The 21,929-nt window shown below is 39.7% G+C and overlaps 1 protein-coding gene across 1 annotated transcript in view; it reads right to left on the reverse strand.

The window, feature by feature from the left end:
- Nucleotides 1-11,728, reverse strand: part of Hdac9 (histone deacetylase 9) — a 792,898-nt gene extending 781,170 nt beyond the window's left edge. Inside the window, exon 1 of the mRNA XM_051144941.1 lies at nt 11,619-11,728. Coding sequence (XP_051000898.1) covers nt 11,619-11,640 — 22 coding nt within the window. The 5' untranslated portion in view covers nt 11,641-11,728. The remainder of the gene's footprint in view (nt 1-11,618) is intronic.
- Nucleotides 11,729-21,929: the final 10,201 nt, after the last annotated feature.

The raw sequence follows: 21,929 nt of genomic DNA on the forward strand, positions 1-21,929 counted from the left end.
AACAGGATGTAGGCATTTCCTTAATGATCTTGCAGTTATAACAAGTAAAATAAACAATCTAGTCTTGACATGTCACCACTCCCTGAAGACGTCAGTTTTCCCTTGTAGTTTAAGAATTAGTCGCTCATTTAGATTGGGACATGTCCCTGTGGACTCAGGGAGTTTGTGATCAACTAATGGGTTGTGGCATTATTGTGAACAGCTACTGCCCCGCAGGGGGCTGGACCATTGCATCATTCAGGCTGGTGCTTGACAAACAAAGCCTACCCAGGAGGTTTCTCACAGTTCTGAGAGGTGTGCCCTGCTCCTGCTCCTCATCCTTAGACACTTGCCACCATCTTCAGGAAAACGGACTTTCAGGGTAGACAGGAAAGGAACCAAATTCAACTAGATACATACCATATATAGTGAGAGGCCATTTTCTCCATAAATGGCATAAGTGGCTGTCAAAAGGGAAGAAATGCATTTTAGTGGAGATGCAGGGAAAGTCTAAGATCTTGTTAGTCTCTGCAATCATCTGGGTACTTATAGGATCATAATTTTATACAAAAAAAAATCTAAAATTCCATACAAATACAAAATGTATCGGCTTTAAGCTTTTTTGCTATTTACTAGTTGCCCTTAGAGGATGGCTCAGTTAATAAAGTGAATGCCTTGCAAGCACGAGGATCTGAGTTTTGTCCTAGAACATCCAGGGAAAAATAAAAAGCCAGGCATGGTAGCATGTGCTTGTAACTTTGGTACTGGGGTGACAAAAACAAACAGATCTCTGCTGCTCACTGACCAAACAGCTACTGACCAATGAGAGACTTAAGTATCTCAAAAAGAAAAAAAAGCTGCACAGCACCTGTCCTCAGACATCCATAAATATACATGTTCACACACACACTCACTCACTCACTCACACGTACACATTCACAACACATGCACACACATACATAGTTACTAATAAAGTTTGCATTAATTTTTAAAGTTTGAATTATTCGAGCAATAAGCTCAACACTAACATAAAATAATGACCAGTGGACAAGGGAAATTCCACAAGGTCCTATCTCTAAATAAAGAGTTATAGGTGGTAAATGGTTGCTAAGAGTGAAAGAATCAGTTTCCTCCTAGGATGAGTGCCCACGTAGGTTGTCCAACCCCAAGTGGTCAGCAAAACTAAATGGATTCATAACGTGTGTCTCTCTCTCTCTCTCTCTCTCTCTCTCTCTCTCTTTCTCTCTCTCTCTCTCTCTCTCTCTCTCTCTCTTTCTCTCTCCCTCCCTCCCTCCCTCCCCCTCCCCCCCTCTCCCTCTCCCTCTTCCCCCCCCCCTCTCTCACACACACACACACACACAAGAATAACAATTAAAGAAAAGGTTGTGGATAGGGTGGGGGCATGGGAGGAGCTGGGGGAGGGGCGGGAGGATGTTGCAGAGCAGGAGATGGCTCTAAATTGGTCAGATAGCGAGAATAAGCAGCCCTGAAGCAAAGGCAGCCGAGTTTTAACTACTTCACCCTGTATACGAAGTGTCCTTCTTCTAGGTTCTTGCTCAAACCCAGCCCTTTTGCTGGGCTTTTGTCCCATAAGTAGACACTCCCAAATAGAAACTTTACACTTACAACATCCAATCAGGTTCCTGCTTTTACTTAAACGGTCCAACCAGTAATATGGGCCCGGTCAAATCCCACCTGGAGAAGGGAGGTCCACCTCTGTCCTAGCCCTTACTAACAGACCTATCCTGTGGTGTGCTAGTTACTGGGAGTCTTTCTGAACTGTGTGGCTTGGTGCTTTTGTTTTGAATAAACCTTGGCTATGCTCCATGACTACAAATTTCCTATAATGTCTTATTCACTGAAGAAACCAGCTCCATAAAAAGACCCCTAAGCAGCATCACTGTAGATGTGTATTCATATATGAAGTTCTCAAAACATCAAATTTTAAAAAGTAATTCAAGATTCTGGTGCTCTTTCTACCTAAGTGTGTATTTGTGCAAAGAGGAAGCACTAAACCAAGCAAAAGCCTAAATGACTAAAAGGGAAATGGTTTGAGTCTGCTTTTATCACTATGCAAGATAAACAGATCCAAACCCAAGGACCTCTGCGCATTGAAAGGATTCAGTATGGTCATTGTGCTGAGAGCTTATTGTTAGAGACACAGACCAACCACCTTAGATGACAGACAGCATCCCAGTGAGTAGCAGAAAGCAGAGGCAAAAAGTATGCCTACGAGCTGTCATTCAGAATATGTCTTATAAAGTCAACAAATGAGTAAATAAGAAGAAAGGGGTGTGTTTTTCCCAATGGGGCTGGAGCAAATGGCTTTTCCTCAGGAGTTTTCAGCTGCCCCGACCCTCCAAGCACTAGAGTATACCATCAGTAAGCAGCCCCTTGCAAAGGGTCTTCAGTCTTTCAGTCAGTTTGCTTCTTCTGTGCACCTGGCAGCACATTACTCAACTAAGGGCAAACCATGAAAAACAATGGATCAAGTCACTTCAAATCCCTCATGCAGATACAAAAAGGCCTTAGGGGAATGCCCTGTCACTCAGAAAATTCAGAGTTGCGTCTGGAAGGCTAAGTGAACAGGGTACTCCCACCAGTGAGAAAAATGCATCCACAGGTCCCATCAGGAAAGCCAGATGAGAAGGCACACAGAACCACTGGCAACCTGAACAGGACTCACTAAGATAGGCATTTAAACCAAGGTAGGCATTTAAAGAGTACAAGGTCCCTATGTACCTTAAGCAGAAGTGAAGCATTTGTTGGCATTCCTTTAACAGGGCAGAAACTGGATCAGAGTAGGAGAAAGGAGGGTTATTAGCCCCACAGAAAGTCTTGCTACCATGGAGCTCAACACAGATCTCCTCCTCAGAGAGCCGCAGGACCTTGCAGTACATGCACTAAAAACCTACCTACAATTCAACTTTCATTCCCCCTTGTGTACTTTTTTTTAAATTTATGATTTCTCCCTATTTCAATTTAGAGTAAGGCAGAATAAGAGAAAATTAAAGAAAGGCAAGAAGGCAAATTACTAGGAAAATGTGCCCATTGTGATATACATTTTGAAACCTGTAGGTTAAACAGCACATGTCACTCAACACATGTCACAGGATCCGTTTCTGTTCCTCCATCTACGGTGGCTTTCTGAATTTTTTAGTAGGTCCTTTGGTTGCTATACAAGGTGTGACTCTTTTAAGATACTTTTTATTCAATTTAATTTTTTATCTTAAACATAAAACCAGATTGTAATACATGAAATCTTTCTTTACAAAAAAAAAAAAAAAAAAAAAAGACAAAGCATTTAGTGATGGTATAAACAGAACAAAAAATAACTCAGAATATTCATAGCTATATACTTTCAGAAACTAAGTTTTTTAAATATTTGGAATAACAATGTTTCAAAATTCAACATATGATAAGAATAGGTAGGTCTTTTGGAAGAAGAATCAACTAGCTAGTCACTTACTTCAAACAATCATAGACCCTCAACAAAAATAACACATCACAAAACATCCATGAACAAGAATATATTGTGAAAATGTCTGGGTTCTCAATAACAAACCAAATAAGTAACCACAATTACTTTGAATATTCTTATGATCAGATACAAATTTTAAAAAGAAATCCAGAGCAGTTTCCAATGAAATGCTAATACTGCTATGAAGAGGCAGTGCTCTTCAAAGTTAGTCATTGTTAGTTACACAAGGATAGCAGAGAAGCAGCCATGTATCTTAGGAGGAAAAATATAACAACATGCATCTGGCAACAACCTGAAACAATTTCATAGTTTCTCCATTTCCTAAAACTTGACGTTAAGACTTTAAAGGAAAATACACCAGGCCTTTTCCATGAGGCTCTCTTCTGAATATTAAAGTAACACCAAAGCAATATTAATCGATCCTTATGTGTAGGTATACATTATAACATTTAATGATTATAATTTGAATGGACAGCATGGTAACAATCAAATTCATAACATTTCCTCACCAAGTGAGAATTTAAAATATTGTCAACATACAGAGAAAATACGAAAACAACCAAGGGAATGGGGTAAAAAAGGCATAAAATTTAATTGCAACTGAAGGCAGGGCCAGCCAGAGTGGTGCATGCCTGCGAATCCAGCACTCAGTACACGGAAGCAACAGGCTCTACTGCAAGCTCAAGGCAAGTCTGGTCTACACAGCATGTTCAAGGAAAGCCAGGGCTATTCTCTGACTTCCAGAAAACAAGACAGAACTAATAGAGCATTAAACAAGCATATGTATTTTGTTCCTAATAGAAAATCTGTGCTTCTTCAGAGTTTACTAGCTTATGAATGCTTTATTAACAGAGACCTTAGCTTCCCAATAATAAATAAAGACACAGTCAACCATAAATGTAAAATACTGTTATGCACTTATACACACACACACACACACACACACACACCAAAAAAACATAAAATTTGAGTATACACAGGAAACTGTAGAAAGAAAAGCATTTGAGGGTTATTAGTAAAAGTCTGGGCTACTTTATATCCCTCCCTGTATTCCCTTAAAATGATCACAGTTTTATAATAGTCTGACAGGGATGTGAAAAAAGATGGGGGTGGGGTATTTTGGATCTCTTAAAGGCAAACACTAGGCAATATAGGAGGGTGGGAAACATTGTATAAATGTTCCATGTAATGCTCCAAGGCTGGCCATGTTTATTTTCTATCAGTACCAACGTTTAACTCATGAAGCCTTGGAGAATACCTAGGATGGCACTGCTTTAGAATTGTGTTCATGGAAATTTCAATGTAAATCACTGACCACTGTATATTTGGCCTGGCTTTTTTTTTTTTTTTTAACCCAACATTCTAAGCTATGAAGGTATGTAAAAACATGACTCCAATATGCAAAAAAGAACAGACAGGAACAAATCATGCACAATAAGCTCAAAGGTCTTCTTCAATATACATGCAATTACAATTTCAGATAGGCTGATAGATATTCATATATGAATTAACAGCATATGAAATGTCCACTTACTGAAGAGGTCTCACTACTAGCAATTTAAACTTTCTCTTGGCTACATTAGACATTGTCTACTTAGTGGTTCATAAAGAAAGTCTTATTTGGGCAACCATTTTAAAGAAGTAATAAGCTGATTTTCCCTGGCTCAAAATGTCTGTGACCTTCTTAAAAGATCTTACTCACCTCTTGGATACTTGTTTTAGTCAAAAACATATCCCACCATACTATATACTTATAATGCCCTATTCCAACTCATAAACATCATACATGTTCAAGACAAATTAGAGGTTAGCTGGCTCTTCACCAGGAAGGCTCCCACTACACTACACCACTTCATTTCTCAGCCTCGTCTGTCGTTACCTACACCCAGGGAATAAATTATATCCAATGATATATGAACGGAAGCAGAGAAGCTGTTACCACAATTCACTTCTTCCACGTCCCTCCTATCATCCAAACAGAAGCAGAAAGTGTCGTGAAGTCATACTGAAGAAGTGCAAAGGCCTTGCACAGCAACCAGAAAGCCCAGCCACTGCTCAGGAAAGCACTTCTAGACTCCATAGGATACAGAAATAACCTTGCCCTCTGTTTGCGCCATGTTGTAAGGTTTGTTCGTAGTGTTATAACTGTGAAGACAATGAGCAATCACTAAACTGTGAGCTATACACACTAACTATGAAGAGCAAATCTGAGAGCAAATAAGTTGTCCAATTACATTTACACTGAACAGTGTAGAGAAAGTCGGGCATCTCAATGGACATTCTGGGGAGAGTCAGGCATCTCACTGGACATTCTGGGGAGAGTCAGGCATCTCACTGGACATTCTGGGGAGAGTCAGGCATCTCACTGCACATTTTGGGGAGAGTCAGGCATCTCAATGGACATTCTGGGGAGAGTCAGGCATCTCACTGGACATTCTGGGGAGGGTCAGGCATCTCACTGCACATTCTGGGGAGAGGCATTTGCTTTTCTACTAAAGTATCATCACTTGGGAATTGGAAAATTAATAAAATGTCATCTCTGTTTCAAACTTAAATTTCAATTTAATAAAGTTTTACTTGGAAGAGCAAAATAATAAATCACTTATCATTTAACCTGAAAAAATAGTACAAAATAATTAATAAATTTATAGCAGTGCTTCCCAAGAACACTGTAACCTGAGATGAAATCTTGTCACACCAGACTCCAATAAACTAATCTATCTTATTGTCTTGAAATGGTTTTGAATATTACTTGAAATAAATAGCTAGCTAAGAGCCTGAAGATGTTTTAGCTCCTAGGTGCTTCATGTAATGGGATCTGACCCGCATCTCACTACAAAGCCAACTTTTAGTGTGTATCTAGGGAAGCCATAACCTACTTGACTTGTGCTATGATTCTATTTCATTAGCTTTTATTTTTATGGTAACTTATTGGAAAAAAACTGAAGAAAAATACACACTTGAACATTATGGTATTTGTTTGCAACTTTGTCCTGATTTTCGCTTCCTACTTAATGACTAAATGGCACCACAGTGGGTGATGCGCTGGAGTGAAAGTGGTGAATCATTAAAGAGTTCGTAAATTTTAAAAACAGGGGCAGGCCTTCTGGGTCCCATATGCTTCTAGAAAACTCACTGTTGTGCTGTATTAATTGAACCATGAAGCCTTTATTAGTTCCCTTTAAAAATGCTTGCGGCAAAGCTTTTATTAATGCTTGCCCTCGAATTGTTTATACTACTTAGCATTTCCATAACAAATTTATATTTCAAAGAACTTTTTGATCATTAGTCAAATCTAGTCTACATTTCTATAAGAGGATACAGCTGTTTAGCAAAATAGAGACACAAAGGGAAATTCCTTAACTAATTTTTGCCCAAGATTTGCCAGTGAGTAAACAAATAGAATATGAGAAGATGGACGGCTTCTTGTGACGCCTTCGCCTAAATAAATAAGCTTGTTCCCTGACTTTCAGCTGGTAGAATAGTTGTTGTAGGTATTCCTCTAATGATGAGCGAGAGGGGAACGGGTTATCGTCACGCAACAAATTCTATGAGCTGATGTGGCAAAGAGCAAGCTTTGGCCACATTAATTTAAAAAGCTACTGAGAAGCCCCAAAGGCCAAAGCCTCTCACAGTTCTAGGGGTGTCACACACATTGGCCCTGTGCTTTTAAAACATTCCTGTAGACACATTTTCTAGAAAATTATAACATTAAAATTATATTTGTCAACATTAAAAATCATGCCAAGATCACTTTAGGATTGGTGTATCCAATTATTTTATTCTTAAGACAATTCTGCTCAAACATGTTTTCTTCATTTGGGGGGAGGGGTGTGCATGAAAAATCTGTTCTGTGTTAATACAGTTTTAAACTGCTCTTGAAAAAAAAATAAATAAATGGGCTCTGCAAGTACCTCCTTGGCCCTTCTCTCACCTCAGAAAACTAGGATGGTCCAGAAAGCAAAAAAGACCTGTAAGACCCTGGAATTGTCCTCACGGAATATACCACCTCCGCTCGGCTTCAGTGCACTGGCTGTTTGTCTGGCTGTTGTCAGAGAGCAAAACAACTGAATTGTGATGTTACCTAACAAAACACACTTACACCAAGGTACAGTTTAACTATGTACCTTTTTTTTCTCAATGCAGCCCGATGAGAAACGCTAGTGCTTTTAGACAAATCAAGAGTAGTTTGCATGTGGCAATATCCCGCACCTAACTCCTGGCCCTCTAGGGCTGTACTGTAAAGCTCTTTGGGAAAAAGGAGTCTGGGAATCTGCATTTGAACACAGAATGACCTACATGATTTCTCTATCTGCTGTTTGGAAAACACAAATATGGCTGAGCCTTTAAGTTTTTTTTTTTTTTCCTTTGAAATTTGGCCATCCATATAAAAGACATGGAATCTAGACTGTTGTCAAAAAGAAAAGGGTTTTTAGTCTTACATTAAAATATGCAAGATACTGAGTGAACCAAAACTTTCACTGTTCTGTCCAAAAGTAGAATGTATGTTTTAATAGGCTATATTCCTGCTTGGAAACATATGACCTGGTGAAGAGTAGGCACTCGGTAAGGATGGGGTAGATGAGTAAATACTTCAGCTGCAGCCCTCAGCAGACAACCCTGGGGAGACAGGCTCCAGTGCACCTAACAGAATCCCTGTAATTCTAACTTTGAACAATATTAGGGGAGCAAGATTAAAATAACAACCAAAAAGGGCTACATACAAAAATCAGTACTTATTGTTTGACTGAATACATGACCAACACAGTAATCATTTTCCTTGACTATCAACCGTCTTTGAATATGGGTAGAAAACCGTTTCTGAGACTAGTGTCTATACACGGGGAAAATAAGAATCTATGGTACCACAGGACCAGTTTCCAATAAAAACATAAACAATCTGAAAGACTATTAAAGAATTTTTGGAACCACCGGAGTGAGTCTATATTTCTGTCTTGTGTACAACTCAGAGAGCTGTTTATGGAAGAAAGCAAAATAAATGGATGATTGGATAAGGCCAATTCAATTCTCTCTTTAGAGCTTAGAAAAAGAAAAGTGAGAAAAATATTTTCTGATTGAAATGATTGGCTTTTTATCTTACCAGTGATAAATGTCTCTATAGGTCCCTAGAAAGAATAATATAAGAGCCTTTTGACAACTGTACCAAAAGCATTTTCTTTTTTATGCAAAGTGTATTCTAAGACTCTGGTTATAGTGTATTATTTGCAGTGAATGAAAATGATCCCCACCACCTATATGAAACTTTCAAATTTCATTCATAAATACTTCTCATTCAATTGAGACTTTTGTGTGTGTGTATATGTGTGTGTGTATGTATGTATAATTTGTATACATATGTATATATATATAATTTTTAAAAGAATATACAAGAAAATATTAGTGGCCCCAAGATCAAATGAGCTTATTCTATCTCTTCATATTTATCGACTACTTTTTCTCTTCTCATAACTGGACAATTACCACCCCTGGCAAGAAGTTGTACATCAAAATAGGAGCCTCAAAGGATATTTTCATATTATAAAATCAGTATTCCATGGGACAAGGTATGTCTATCTTAATTGTCAAATATTACCATGAGAAAAAATATATTTCATTCTGGTGCACTAAATTAAATACCTTTTTTAACTATGCAATTTTGAAATGCTAAATTTAAATTAAAATAAATGCCCATATACTTCAATGCTACAAAGATTCTAAAGATTTAATTTTAAGACCATATCAATAGAAAAATTAATGATGCTATCCTGTAACTGTAGTGAATAGCACAGCTCACAGAACACTTTAGCAGGCTCTGTGGGGATGAAGAGAAAGGGGTAAAAGAATAGAAACTGAGACTTACAATTTGAAAGCTTGTCCCGCACACAGCAATAGCAATAGCATCTTTACCAAAGGAACTTGTAAAAATCACCCCTTCTCAAACAGCACCTAAGTTAGGGTTTCTGATGCTCAAGAGACAACCATGACCATTGTTTAAAAATCCAAAGTTCAAAGTCTTTTCCAAGACTCACGGTAACCTCTTAACTGTAACCCCTATAAAATCAATATCAAAATGTAAATCACATACTTCCAACATATAATGGCACAGAATATACATTATCATTACAAATGGGAGTACAGTGAGGAAATATAGGACCAAAGTCAAACCAAAACCCAACTGGGCAAACTCCAAACTCTGCATCTCCGTGTCTGAGGTCAAAGCACCCTTCAGACCTCCAGCTCCTTTCAGTGTTGTTGGCTGCAGCACACTTCAGTCTCTTGGGCTGGTTCCCCTCCCTGTTAGCAGCTCTACTCAGCAGGTATCCCACAGCCCTGGCATCTCCAACATCCCAGGGTCGCCAAAGCAATCCAGGCTTCTACTTCAAGGCTTCATGCAATGGCCTCTTAGGCCTCCATGCAGGGCCATCCCTGACACATGCCTGGCCTCAGCAGTTTTCCTTAGCCATGGAAGGGGATTCCATAACCCCTATCTTCTATCCTTCACTCTAAACCCATAACCACATGGATGAAGGCTTGCAGTTCTGCTGCTTGCTGGGGCAGGGGCACCGGCATGACTTGCTCATTCAATTACATAATCACCAGCTGTCTGTTTCTAATGGTTTCCTTCACTGCCTAAGTAGACCAGGCTGGTCTCAGTCTCAGAGATCTACTTGACTCTGCCTCCAGAGTGCTGAGATTAAAGGCTTGCACCACCACACTTGGCCCTAAACTTTTCTTTAATTCCTTTTCAGGAGTAGGAAGTTTAACTGGATAGGGAATTGCCCCGAGGTCACCACGCCCCTTATTCCATTTAACATCAGGCTTTTATTATTATTATTATTAACTAATTGAATGGAGCTAAATCCTTAATCACAGGATTTGAAATATGATCACAAGAACAGTCATTAGGCTACGTACTAAAATTCTTCTCCACTGAAACCTCTCGAGCTGGGCCCCTCAGTTCAAATCACCCTCAGCACCACTCTCTACCATGTTCCTACTAGTATGGCCCATTAAGCTCCGCTTAAAACATTCAATTGCTTTTCTAATCCAAAGACCCAAAGTCCACATTCCTCCCAATAAAAGCATGGTCAGGCCTATCACAGTAACACCCCAGTCCCTGGTACCAACTTCTGTCTTAGTTATGGTTTATATTGCTGTGAAGAAGATACCATGGCCACAGCAACTCTTTTTTTTTTTCTTCTATTAATTTATTCATATTACATCTCAATGGTTATCCCATCCCTTTTTCCTCCCATTCCTCCCTCCCTCCCATTTTCCCCTTACTCCCCTCCCCTATGACTGTGACGGAGCGGGACCTCCTCCCCCTGTATATGCTTATAGGGTATCAAGTCTCTTCTTGGTAGCCTGCTGTCCTTCCTCTGAGTGCCACCAGGTCTCCTCATCCAGGGGACATGGTCATATTACTTTATCTTTGACCTAGAGAGTGGGATGACTCAACTATATCACCATGCCACAGAATACACAGAGATAACTGCTCCTATAATGACTAAAGCAGGAAATGCTTCTACAGTCTATCTGTGACAAACGCGTGGTAGTTGACCCTACTCCATCTTCTCAGAGCTTGGATTATATTTGCTCTTAAAGCAACACCCTGTTCCTGGGGCGGGGGGGGGGGGAGGTGTTGGCTGCCCTGATCACAGCAGCACATGAGCCACACATATCACTCTGGTCTCATAGGAAGCAGGTGCTGAGATTAAATATAGGAAATAGGAGGGGCAGCAAAGAAGGGTGGGAAGGAAAATATCCTTCCTATGTGTCAACGAGATGGAAGTGGAGTTAACACATGAACTGACTTCCAAGCCTGACAGAATAATTTAGAAGCAAATGGAAAGACCATGGGTATGAAATAAATTCTTGCATCATATTTAATACTTCTAACTGCAGAAAATTTAATCTTAACATTAGTTTAGTAACAGATGAATCAACGCTCAGTGCTCAGACAACAATACAAATGAAATTACTCAGAAAGTAAACTGGGTTAATAAAGAATTAACTATAGAATGTAAAATTCAAATTATACTAGTCTATTATTTAATCCTCGTAAAGAAAAAAAATGTCCCTTGATGACTTCAATTGCATGATTTGAAGCAACACAAAGCAATATTCTCCAGATAAAGTACAAAACAACAGGACTGACCTGGCTGCACTGGAGAGCTCATTGTGGGAATCGCAGGGCTGGTGGCTGAGGTCGTAGAATCACAGCCTGCTCTCAGATGACAGTGGCTGTCCAAGTGTGGATGGCAGAGAAGAAGAAACCTAGAGTATAAGAAAACCACACTGTGTGATACCCAGATTATGTCAGTCACTGAAAACCAGACAGCGAGCTCTAGATCTTAGCTTGGCCACAACTTGACTTAGCTCTTTGAGAGTCACATCAGCTTCTTAGTTCTCTAACTCTTTAGGAAGTGAAGAGAAAGCATGAGCTGCGGTTAACAGTTCAGTGCTACAGTGTGTGCCTCGTATGTATGGGGACCTAGGTTTGTTTCCCCAGCACTGGAAAGGGGGGAAAGCCAATATCCATCTTGCTTGCAGCAAGCCCGTGATTGAAAAAGCACTTTGCATGTGACAGTTGGCTTCCAATTTGCCATTTCATGACTCTTTCCATTCCTATAGAAATTGGAGACCAATTTCTGGAGTTATGGATATAAATATCTCCCTACACAGATTTTTTAGCTATTATTGTCAAATATTTACTTGTAGAAATAGAAGCAGTTGGAGGGCGGGAAATTAATGGTCTAAAAAAGCAACAAATAGGTCATAAACCATAGGAGTGACAAAAAAAAAAAAATCCCCATCACAGCTTCCACTTCTTGAAGTCTTTCGCAATCTTGTTCCTGCTAAAAGCAGTAAGAGCCAATTTTTCTAGGAGAGCCACTAACTGGATGGACTGAGTCTGCAAAGGGAATTTAGGGGCTTTCTGCTTTGTGTCTGAATGCACTCCCACATCCAGGCACTTAGGGGAAAAGCTATTCCAAGGACATTTTCCTGTTTACTGGAAAGTCAAACTTAAAAAAAAAAAAAAAAGAAAGAAAGAAATGTCTAAACTGCACTTAGTAAGCATCTAACTAAAATAGATCTGACCTGCAGTGCATTATACAGAAGATACTAGAGCTCTGAGAATTATGTCTCGCTACCTTAAGAAAACAGCATATTTATTGAGACTCATTTCCCATCAGTATTTTGAAAGTGTTATTACTATTTTTGTAAGAAAGTATAAAGCTGGATATAAATACATACTTCTTTGAAGAAATACATAACAGCACTAAGAACACCACTGATGCTGTAGAGATCTTAAGTAGAAAGATGCCATTGAGCTATTAAAGCAGACTGGCAGAACAGCAGGGCTACATAGACACTCTCGCCAGGGTTTGATAAGTACGAAGACTGAATAACACTAAAAATGGACATTTTGGTAAATCCTTTTCAAAAGTTATACTGATGTTCTCATTTTATCAGCACTATCTATAAATTTGTGGTTTCTATGTCAGTAAGAAAGCAATATCTCTATAGAAGGATGAAAAGTCCAGAGCTACATCTTTTTGTTTTTATATAGGAAAATGATTATTCTGACATTGACACCTGAAAAGAAAGATCTCAGTCTCATACTGACTGTAAAAATGTCACCTGCATACCTATTCATAGTCACAAGATGCACCTAGATACAGTGTATCATCATAATTGAGCTATTGTTCTGAGAGATAAACTAATAAATAAGTTTATGTCTCAGCCGCTACTTGTCACCACCACCTCATCACTACATTTTTCTAGTGAAAAATATCAAGATGTTTTCTGCTACCTAATTCAATAATTCAAAATAAGTAAAAGAGTACATTTTAGTAGGATTTAACTTTATAGATTATTTTAATTGAACAAATAGGGCTTATATATATATATATATATTTTTTTTTTTTTTTAAATGTAGCCTGAAATATCTCTTAAATGCTCTGAATACATTCCTGATCCCCAGTGACAGTCTGGGTTGGAGCTGTAAACAATCATCCTGAGTAAATTATCCAGACTGAGAAAGACATATTGTATGTTTTTCTCATATATAGATGTTAGGTTTTGAGTCTTCATATATATGTGTTTTGTTTGGAATACCCAAAGAGGTGAGAAAACTAGTAAGGGACCATGGGGGCAGGGGGCTTTCAGGAGATGAGAGATACAACATGGTAACATAAGCATGGGAAAGGGAATGATGGGACAAAAGGGTTAAATAAGGTTAGGGATGCAGGTTAGAGCAGGGAACATAGGGAGGGATGATTAACAGTAAAGGCATTCCAAAGACATCATATGAAAGTCTACTGCTGTAACCCCTTCCTAAAAGGATATACATATAAATATATATCATATATATGTCTGTGTGTGTATATACACACAAAAAAATACAGAGAGAGTGAGTGAGCACTGCTGAGAGAGTTTAAATGCAGCCACTCTACCGGGGGGGGGGGGTGTATTACCTCTACAAAACAACATAGACTTAAAAAAAAAAAAGCCTAGTACCAGAAACCAGATACTTCTTTTGGTGTTGCTGGCTAGTGGGGACCCATAGATCCTCAAACATTAGAAGTTTTAAACATTGCTCTTGGTTACTGCCCAGAACTTGACAGGAAGACTGTATTGCTGAAAACATGCTATATTACGCTTATAGAACATAGAAGAATAAAGCTGGCATTGACCTGGAAGTTTCATGGCGACCAGTTAGCCTTCATGCATGCTAGTTACGGGAGGAGAAAAATAGGCTCTATTCTTACTCAGCTGTGTCCCTGACTGCTACAAGAACAACTGACCTGGCAAGACATGCCCACCCATGCAATAGTGGCACTAATGTGGAAGTAACCACTTTCTAGATTTAAGGCCCACTCCAAAGTATGGAACCCATACCTGCCAACATTATCATTGCCAAGACTTTATTGCTACATAGGTCACAGGCCCTAAAGAAAAACCTACTAGAACTATTATTCTGCTAAATAAATGCAGTATTAAGCCTACTCCTAATGACTTATTGCATGCTCCATAGAAGAGTGCATTTCTCTGCTCTTGTAAGAGAGGGGTCTTCTTACAGTTGAAAGCAATTAGCACAGAGACTCACAACTAGTCAACATGAAGAGAACAAAATACTTTAGATTGCAAATCCCTAAATGGGACATCTATATCTCGCTCCTTCTTGAGAGGCTCAAGGCTTATCACAGAAGAGAGGAAACAAGTACTGTAAAAGCCAGAGACAGTGGATGACTAGACTGAAATAAGTGTTTTCTGGATACAGCAAGGCAGCAGTTGTGACAATAACATACACAAGAACTGTGAAAGTTCAGGGTGACAAAATCTAAGCATGAAGCAGGGAGGTGGGTATGACATCACACCCGGAGCTGGGGAGCTGCTGACAACAACAGACGGCTGATGAGAGAAGGGAAGTGAGTTTTCTTTAAAAGCGGGACCCATGGTAGATCAACCACTTCCCAGGCCAGGCCTCACACCCAAGAGTGCTTGGGCAGAACATACATACTGGACTCATTAATTTGAAAGTGGGGAGGATGAAGTTTGGTGGGTAAGACAGTGAGAGTGGGTATCTATGAGGAATTGGGCGAGTGAGGTGAACATGACCAAAATACACCATATAAAATTCTCAAAAACAATTACTGAAAACAGTGTTTTAAAAAAGTAGCCACAAGCTGAGCAAGCAGCATATGCCTGGAGTCCCTGTACCTGGGAGGCAGAAGCAAGAATGTCACAAACTAAAGACAACCGTGAACTATATAGTAAGACTCCAGCTCAGAAGTAAATTTTTTACATATACATTTATATTATATATATATATATATATATATATATATATATATATATATTGTGTGTGTGTGTGTGTGTGTGTGTGTGTGTGTGTGTACAATAGATTACCTATGGCAAGAAGAACCATGACACAATCAGGAATTATATAAATTTTACATTCTTAGTGTTTTGGCTGTTTGTATTTGACAGCCTTGAAGAAGACATCTTTCCTATCTTGGTGCATCTAAATTTCTGAATGTAAATCAGTCTCCATCACATATTGTCATTATCAATTTAGAACACCTATCTAGACCGAAAAACATCTTAACCTCTAAACAATTAAGCTTCGTAGTAAAACTAGGCTACCTTGTCTTCAACTCCCTCAGAGACTTGAGAAGGAATAAACTTGATTACCTGAGTATGCCAGGAGTGCAGGTTAGTAGCTTTCCAAATGAAAAGATGACAGAGACAGCTTTCTACCTGAATAGTCACCCAAAACTCTCTAATCTTCTTCAGTCTTCTGGCTCAATATATCTGACAGGCATATTTGTGAGGCAGTAACTATTGAGGACTTGCTGATGCAGACCTAGACCCACTGTTTGGCTATAGTAGCACAGTCTCCTTGTAGATCCCACGTCTGGAGAGTAGGGACTACTTTAGACATATACTCTGGCCACCGAACTTAGATCACTTCCCCCCTGGCAAGACAGCCATGCTCAGCTACATAGGAAGAGGTTACAGCTAATACAGATGAGACTTGATAGGCTGAGGTCAGATATTAGGGGAAGAGGTTTCCTCTGTCTGATTACTAAGGGAGGGAGGGAGAGGGGATGAGGGAGGGAGGGGGATAGGGAGGGAATGAGGAAGAGGGCTACAATCAGGATGTGAAGAATTTAAACTGCAGAACAAGCAGGTAACTTAGATTGCTAATCCCACCATATGGGACTAGCTCTGAGACTGGCTGAAACGTGAGTGTCTAGGCATAGACATGATTCTTGTTGACTACAGAACCCCTCTGAATTACTATTAGATTCCATTCTTCATATGGCATGAATGAAGATTTACAGATGTCTTCTTCTCCTGCTCATACAAAGAACATAAATCTAGCCTTAGTTGTTCCGTGCATCACGCACACCTTATAAACTTATAATTTTAGGACTGTATAATGCTTGTGAGAAATTATATGCTTTCAGAACAAAAGAAGCAGGCACTGACATTGGATCAGACCTGACAAGATGCATTCCTCACAGCATACTGGACATTGACATCCTGTTTGGAGAAAGTGGTTGAAAAGAAAGAAGGGGGAATATAGAAATGTACAGGGAAGATAGAACAAAAAGTAGATCAGTGAATCTACTCCTCAACTTAATGCCTCAGTTGTCACTCACAGATATTTTTAATTCACTGGTAACTCAGAAGTATTTTTTTAAATAGGTAAATAAATAAATGACTAACAACTATGAAGGACCAGGAAACCTTCAGAGACTGTACAGGAAGCAGCTTGAATCACACCAAGGCCATGGCCTGTCCTTTGACCCTTGTCATGCTTTTAGTATGTAATATGCCTTTGTAAAGCTGGAACCTTATATATTTACAAATATAACTCAGCTCACCAGATTAACTCTCAAAAGCTTAACTTTAGTAACGACTGATGCTTATTTCTACATACAATATGCATAAAAACTGTCTGTACCAGACCGATTTGTGATAAGTATTTAACTATGGGGTTTTTACTTCATAACTTGAGTAGAGAGTGAATCTGGCATAGAAACAAGAATCTGGCTTTGAAATATCAATGTTTTTGAAATTTAAGGAACTCTCTTTAACATTCAACCTTTCAAATAACTGCCTAATCATAACACGCGTTTAAAACATTCTAAATACATTATTACTTAAATGTTTTCCAGAAAACTCGAAGACATTTCTGTGTTGCTATGCATTAGCTCCCAGTTACTGCACTTTCATTTCCAATAAGCCACATTAAGCTGCAGTTATCACTACAATTAGAGCTGTGTACTGGAATATAGTCATTTAAAGAGTTCTCCTGAACTGTTTCAGGGAACACTGATCTCTCTGTGAGGTGGTGCACGGTTCCTACAATGATATGTGGCTGCCTTAGAGCCTGCATATGCCTCCTTCTCCTTGTGGCCACAGAAACAACAGATTAGCAACTGAATCTATACCTTTGTGTGATTTCAGTGTACACATGTGTGTGTGTGTGTTTTTGCGTTTACAGCTATAACTGTGTGCCTGGATAGACTGGCTTGCCAGTAAACTTCAGTGATGCGTTTGTCTCTGTCACTGTGCCTGTGATTGTTTGATTGTTTGTTTGTTTGCTTGCTTGCTTGCTTGCTTGAAGTAGGTAGTGGGAAACCCAATCCAAGCCCTCAGGCTCGCATGGCATGCACTTTGCAAACTGAGCCATCTCCTCAGCTTCCAATCTACACAAATTAGAGACAAAGTTGAAATTGAATTTTACATGAATTAAGAATGCTTTTATTTGCTTAGTAATACAAGGGTTCAGTGGTCAACATTTATCAGTTAGATGAGTTTTTTTTTTTTTTACTCTTAACTCTTCTTACACCTTTTTTATCCAAATACAATACAGAACAGTAGACTAGAATAGGGAAGTTTTTCTCCTACATTTTTGTCACTCTATGATAAGAGTGCATTATGAATAATATAAAGCTGGCCTTCAAATGGGGAGATAACCAAAATAAAAAGGTAAAAATAACACAACATAAATGCAAATTATCGGAACATATAATAGATATCCAATTTCAATTAGCAGCTTCAATTAATTTGAACATTAGTCTGGAAAAATGCATAGGTTTATCCTGAAGAAAATTAACAGTATAATAAAAATAAAACTGCTATGACGCCTTTATCTCTTAAAATTGACACAACAGGGATAACAGCCCAAGGGAATGATATTTTGTAACACTTTGGTTTACTTTCACAACTAGGAAGGATGGGCACCCATACAATCCACTACCCTAGCGCACACCACTGCCCTTCCCTTTCATGTGATCTTTCCATGAATCTGTTAACAATCTAGTCATGTGTTCAATAACAACGATACGGGTTGGTCACAAAGAAAATACATTTAGAGTGTGCCCTCTAGCTTTTTGCAGCCCTTTGTACACACCAAATAAGCTGCTATTATTACCTCTTTAAAGATGAAGCCAAAGCTTAAACAATTTCCAGTTGTCTCCTCCTGGAACACAGTGGCAACAGAGAGAGGGGCTGGTCTTCTCGCTCTGTGAGTGCTGCCTTTGCTGCTCAAAAGCTGTATACCAGCACACACATGAAGACACAGGAACACACACACACACACACACACACACACACACACACACACACACACACACACCTCTGAACTGTATACCTATCAAGACTGTCTACCTAGTCATCACCACTGTGGGAGTCATCCACTGAGTTCCAGGTCCATATGCTAAAGAACCTGTCTAGTCCCTTACTGGTAAGATGAATTCAAAAATTCAAATAAATGGCAACCTGATATGTTGCATCAGGACTTACGTTTTCAGGACACCCTGTTTTCAGAGTGTCACTATACACCTGTAGGGTTTTTGCTACTTTATGAGCATTACATAACAGTTTTTTAATACTTTTTAAAAAAAATACTTATCATCTGGGATTATTTTGGAAATATGCTACTACAAACTCAGACTGCCTTTGCAACTTATGTTACTAACAACAACAACAAAATGCCCTTTCTATGTATCTCGAGTTTATCTTTCCTAGACTTACATCAAATGTGCAGTCGAGTCTACTTAGCAGCAAGTCCCCCCGTTTGCAGAGGGAGCCATCAGCTCTGCTTCCTCCATACAGCAGACTTCATAAGCTGACTCAAATTATCGAGTGAGCTGTACAGATCATTTCTTGGTGGAATAAACCCACTGTCCCACTGCACTAGGCTCAAAGAAATAACTCAGAACTGCAGCCATCCTTTTGTGTCACAGATCCTGAACTACTGCTGTAATTTCTCTAGAAAATTGCTCTTGATGTCTAGTCAATGGCCATTACTAAGTGCGAGCCACGAACACTGTCACCCACCATTGAAACCTGAAAGTCTACCTCATTTCACTGCGTTCTGCATTTTCCAAAGACAATCATGAAAGGTAAAGCTTGAAACTCTTAAAGAAATTCATCTGCTAGAGAAATAGTTCAGTAGTGGATTAGTCACGTAACGCAAAAGCATGAGGCCCAGTGTCCAGTACCCAGCATCCACAGAAAATGCCAGATGCATGTGGAAGCCTGCATGAAATACCTGTTGGAGACAGGGACTCCCAGGGAGAAGCTCGCTAGCTACTCCAGGCACATCGGCAAGCTCCAAGTTCAGCAACAGACCCTACCCCAGTAAATAAAGTGGACAGTGACCAAGGAAGACACCTAACGTCAATCAAGAAAGACATCCTTGCGTCCACATGCAAGCATACACAGCACACACATGAAGCCACAGGCACACACACACACACACACACACACACACACACACACACACACACACACACACACACACACCTCTCCTAACACAGAGCAAATTGTGCAATCACAGTCTCTGGGAGTTTGAGGCAAGATAATCACAAATCCAAAGCCAGCATCAGTTGTGCAATAAGATTTATGCCGACCCAAGCTCCTTTTCACTCCCACTCTTACACTCCTCTCTTTCATATTAACTGATACTTACTAAGCCTTTGCTCTTTCTTGGATTGTTTGGTCTTGCCTTCTATCGTGTTGCCCTGCTAAATGAGTGAGTAAATTTGTCAGCACAAAAATTTCAGGTGACGTTCAAGTTCCATCATAAATCTAATCCTTTCCTCATTCTGTTTCTCGTCCCCACATATAAAACCCATGTCTCCAGGCCATGCGCCATTCCTAGAATGAAACCCAACAGTATTTTTGATATTTGGCTAGAAGACTTAACTGTGCTTACTACTATGCACATTTAAACATCTAGACCATTGCTTCTTGAACCTAGGGTGGTGAAGTCAGACACTATAGAATGAAATACACCTGCCAGAAGCCCAACATTCCTAAGCAATATGGAGTTCGCACATCAGCCAACCAGAACGGACAACAGTTTGTGCAGTAGTATGGGTGTTCTAAAGCACAGTAGCTGTTGGTCCTCATTATTCCCATAGAAATTGTTCATTTTTCCTTGTTCAGACATATCACTCTCTACAAAGGACACTGACACTTCTACTCTCCTTCCAACCCTGAACTCTTTAAGGTCATGTTAATATGTGAATTCTTTTTTTTTTTTTAAAGGTTGTATTCTTTAATTAATTTATTCTCTCAGTAAAAGAACAAGGGTCCCCAAAGCAGGCAAAGGTATCAGAAACAGGCCCCACTCTCTTGTAGGAATCCCACAAAAACTCCAAGCTACACAACTATAACAAATATGCTAGGGGCCTAGCTTAGACCTGTGCAGGCTCCTGGTTGTTGGTTCAGTCTCAGTGAGTTCCTGTGAGTTCAGGTTAGTTGATTCTTTGGGTTTTCTTGTGCTGCTCTTGATCCCACTGGCTCCTACAATCCTTCCTCTCCCCTTCAGCAGGAGTCCCCGACTTCCACTTAATGGTTCACTGTGGGTCTCTGCATCTGTTTCTTTCAATTGCTGGACGAAGCCCGTCTAGTAACAACTGGTTTACGCACCCATCTATGAATATAGCAGAATATCACTGGGCATCATTTCATTGAATTTTCCCCTGTTGTGTTTGGTTCTATCTTAGGTCTCCAGGCCATCCAGCCTCTGGTTTCTGGTTCTCCATGTGGTGTCAGGAGTGGGCTCCCTCTTACAGCATGGGTCAACATGGGAATTCTTAATCAGCTATTTCAAGTAAATGGTCAGCTTCCTTGCCTACATTTTCACTGTATTCTGTTAGACAATAATGGTGCCTCTTACATATATGCAGTGCTCTTATCTGCCATAAGGCTGCTCTGTTCAGGAATTGTACTACATTCACCTCTCTCTCTCTCTCTCTCTCTCTCTCTCTCTCTCTCTCTCTCTCTCTCTCTCTCACACACACACACACACACACACACACACACACACATCAATCCTTTATTTATTTATTCATTTTACATCCTGATCACAGCCCCATCCCTCCTTACTTCCCAGTCCCACCTCCCCGCCCCCCACTCCCCTTACTAGAGGACCCACATGAAGCCTGAGCTGCCCATCAGCTACATCTTTGTAGGGGGCCTAGGTCAAGTCTATGCACGCTCCTTGGTTGGTGTTTCAGTCTCTGCAAGCCGCTCTGGGCCCTGGTTAGTTGGCTCTGTTGGTCTTCTCCAGGTCCTTTTCTCCTTCCACCAACTTTTCACATATCACCCAATGTTTGGCTGTTAACTGCCTGGGAACAAGGGAAAGAACCCTTGTTCTCTTACTGAGAGAATAAGTTAATAAAAAAGTTGGTATAGTGAGTGGAACAGCGCAGGTACGCAATGAATTCATGATGAATAAGTGAAGAGAGGGAAAGTGAAACCTAGGAACCATCAATTATCTTATTTGGGGAAATTATTTACTTAGTTTATTACTATACAATTCTGAAGGACTTTAGGACAGTTCTTGATTTGATCAGAGATACAAAAAATATTAATTTATACTCTGGGCCATAATACATAAAGAGTAGACTCTAGGGGGTCAGGTGCCTTCATG

The sequence above is a fragment of the Acomys russatus genome, chromosome 1 (genome assembly GCF_903995435.1).
Source record: "Acomys russatus chromosome 1, mAcoRus1.1, whole genome shotgun sequence".
NCBI lineage: Eukaryota > Metazoa > Chordata > Mammalia > Rodentia > Muridae > Acomys > Acomys russatus.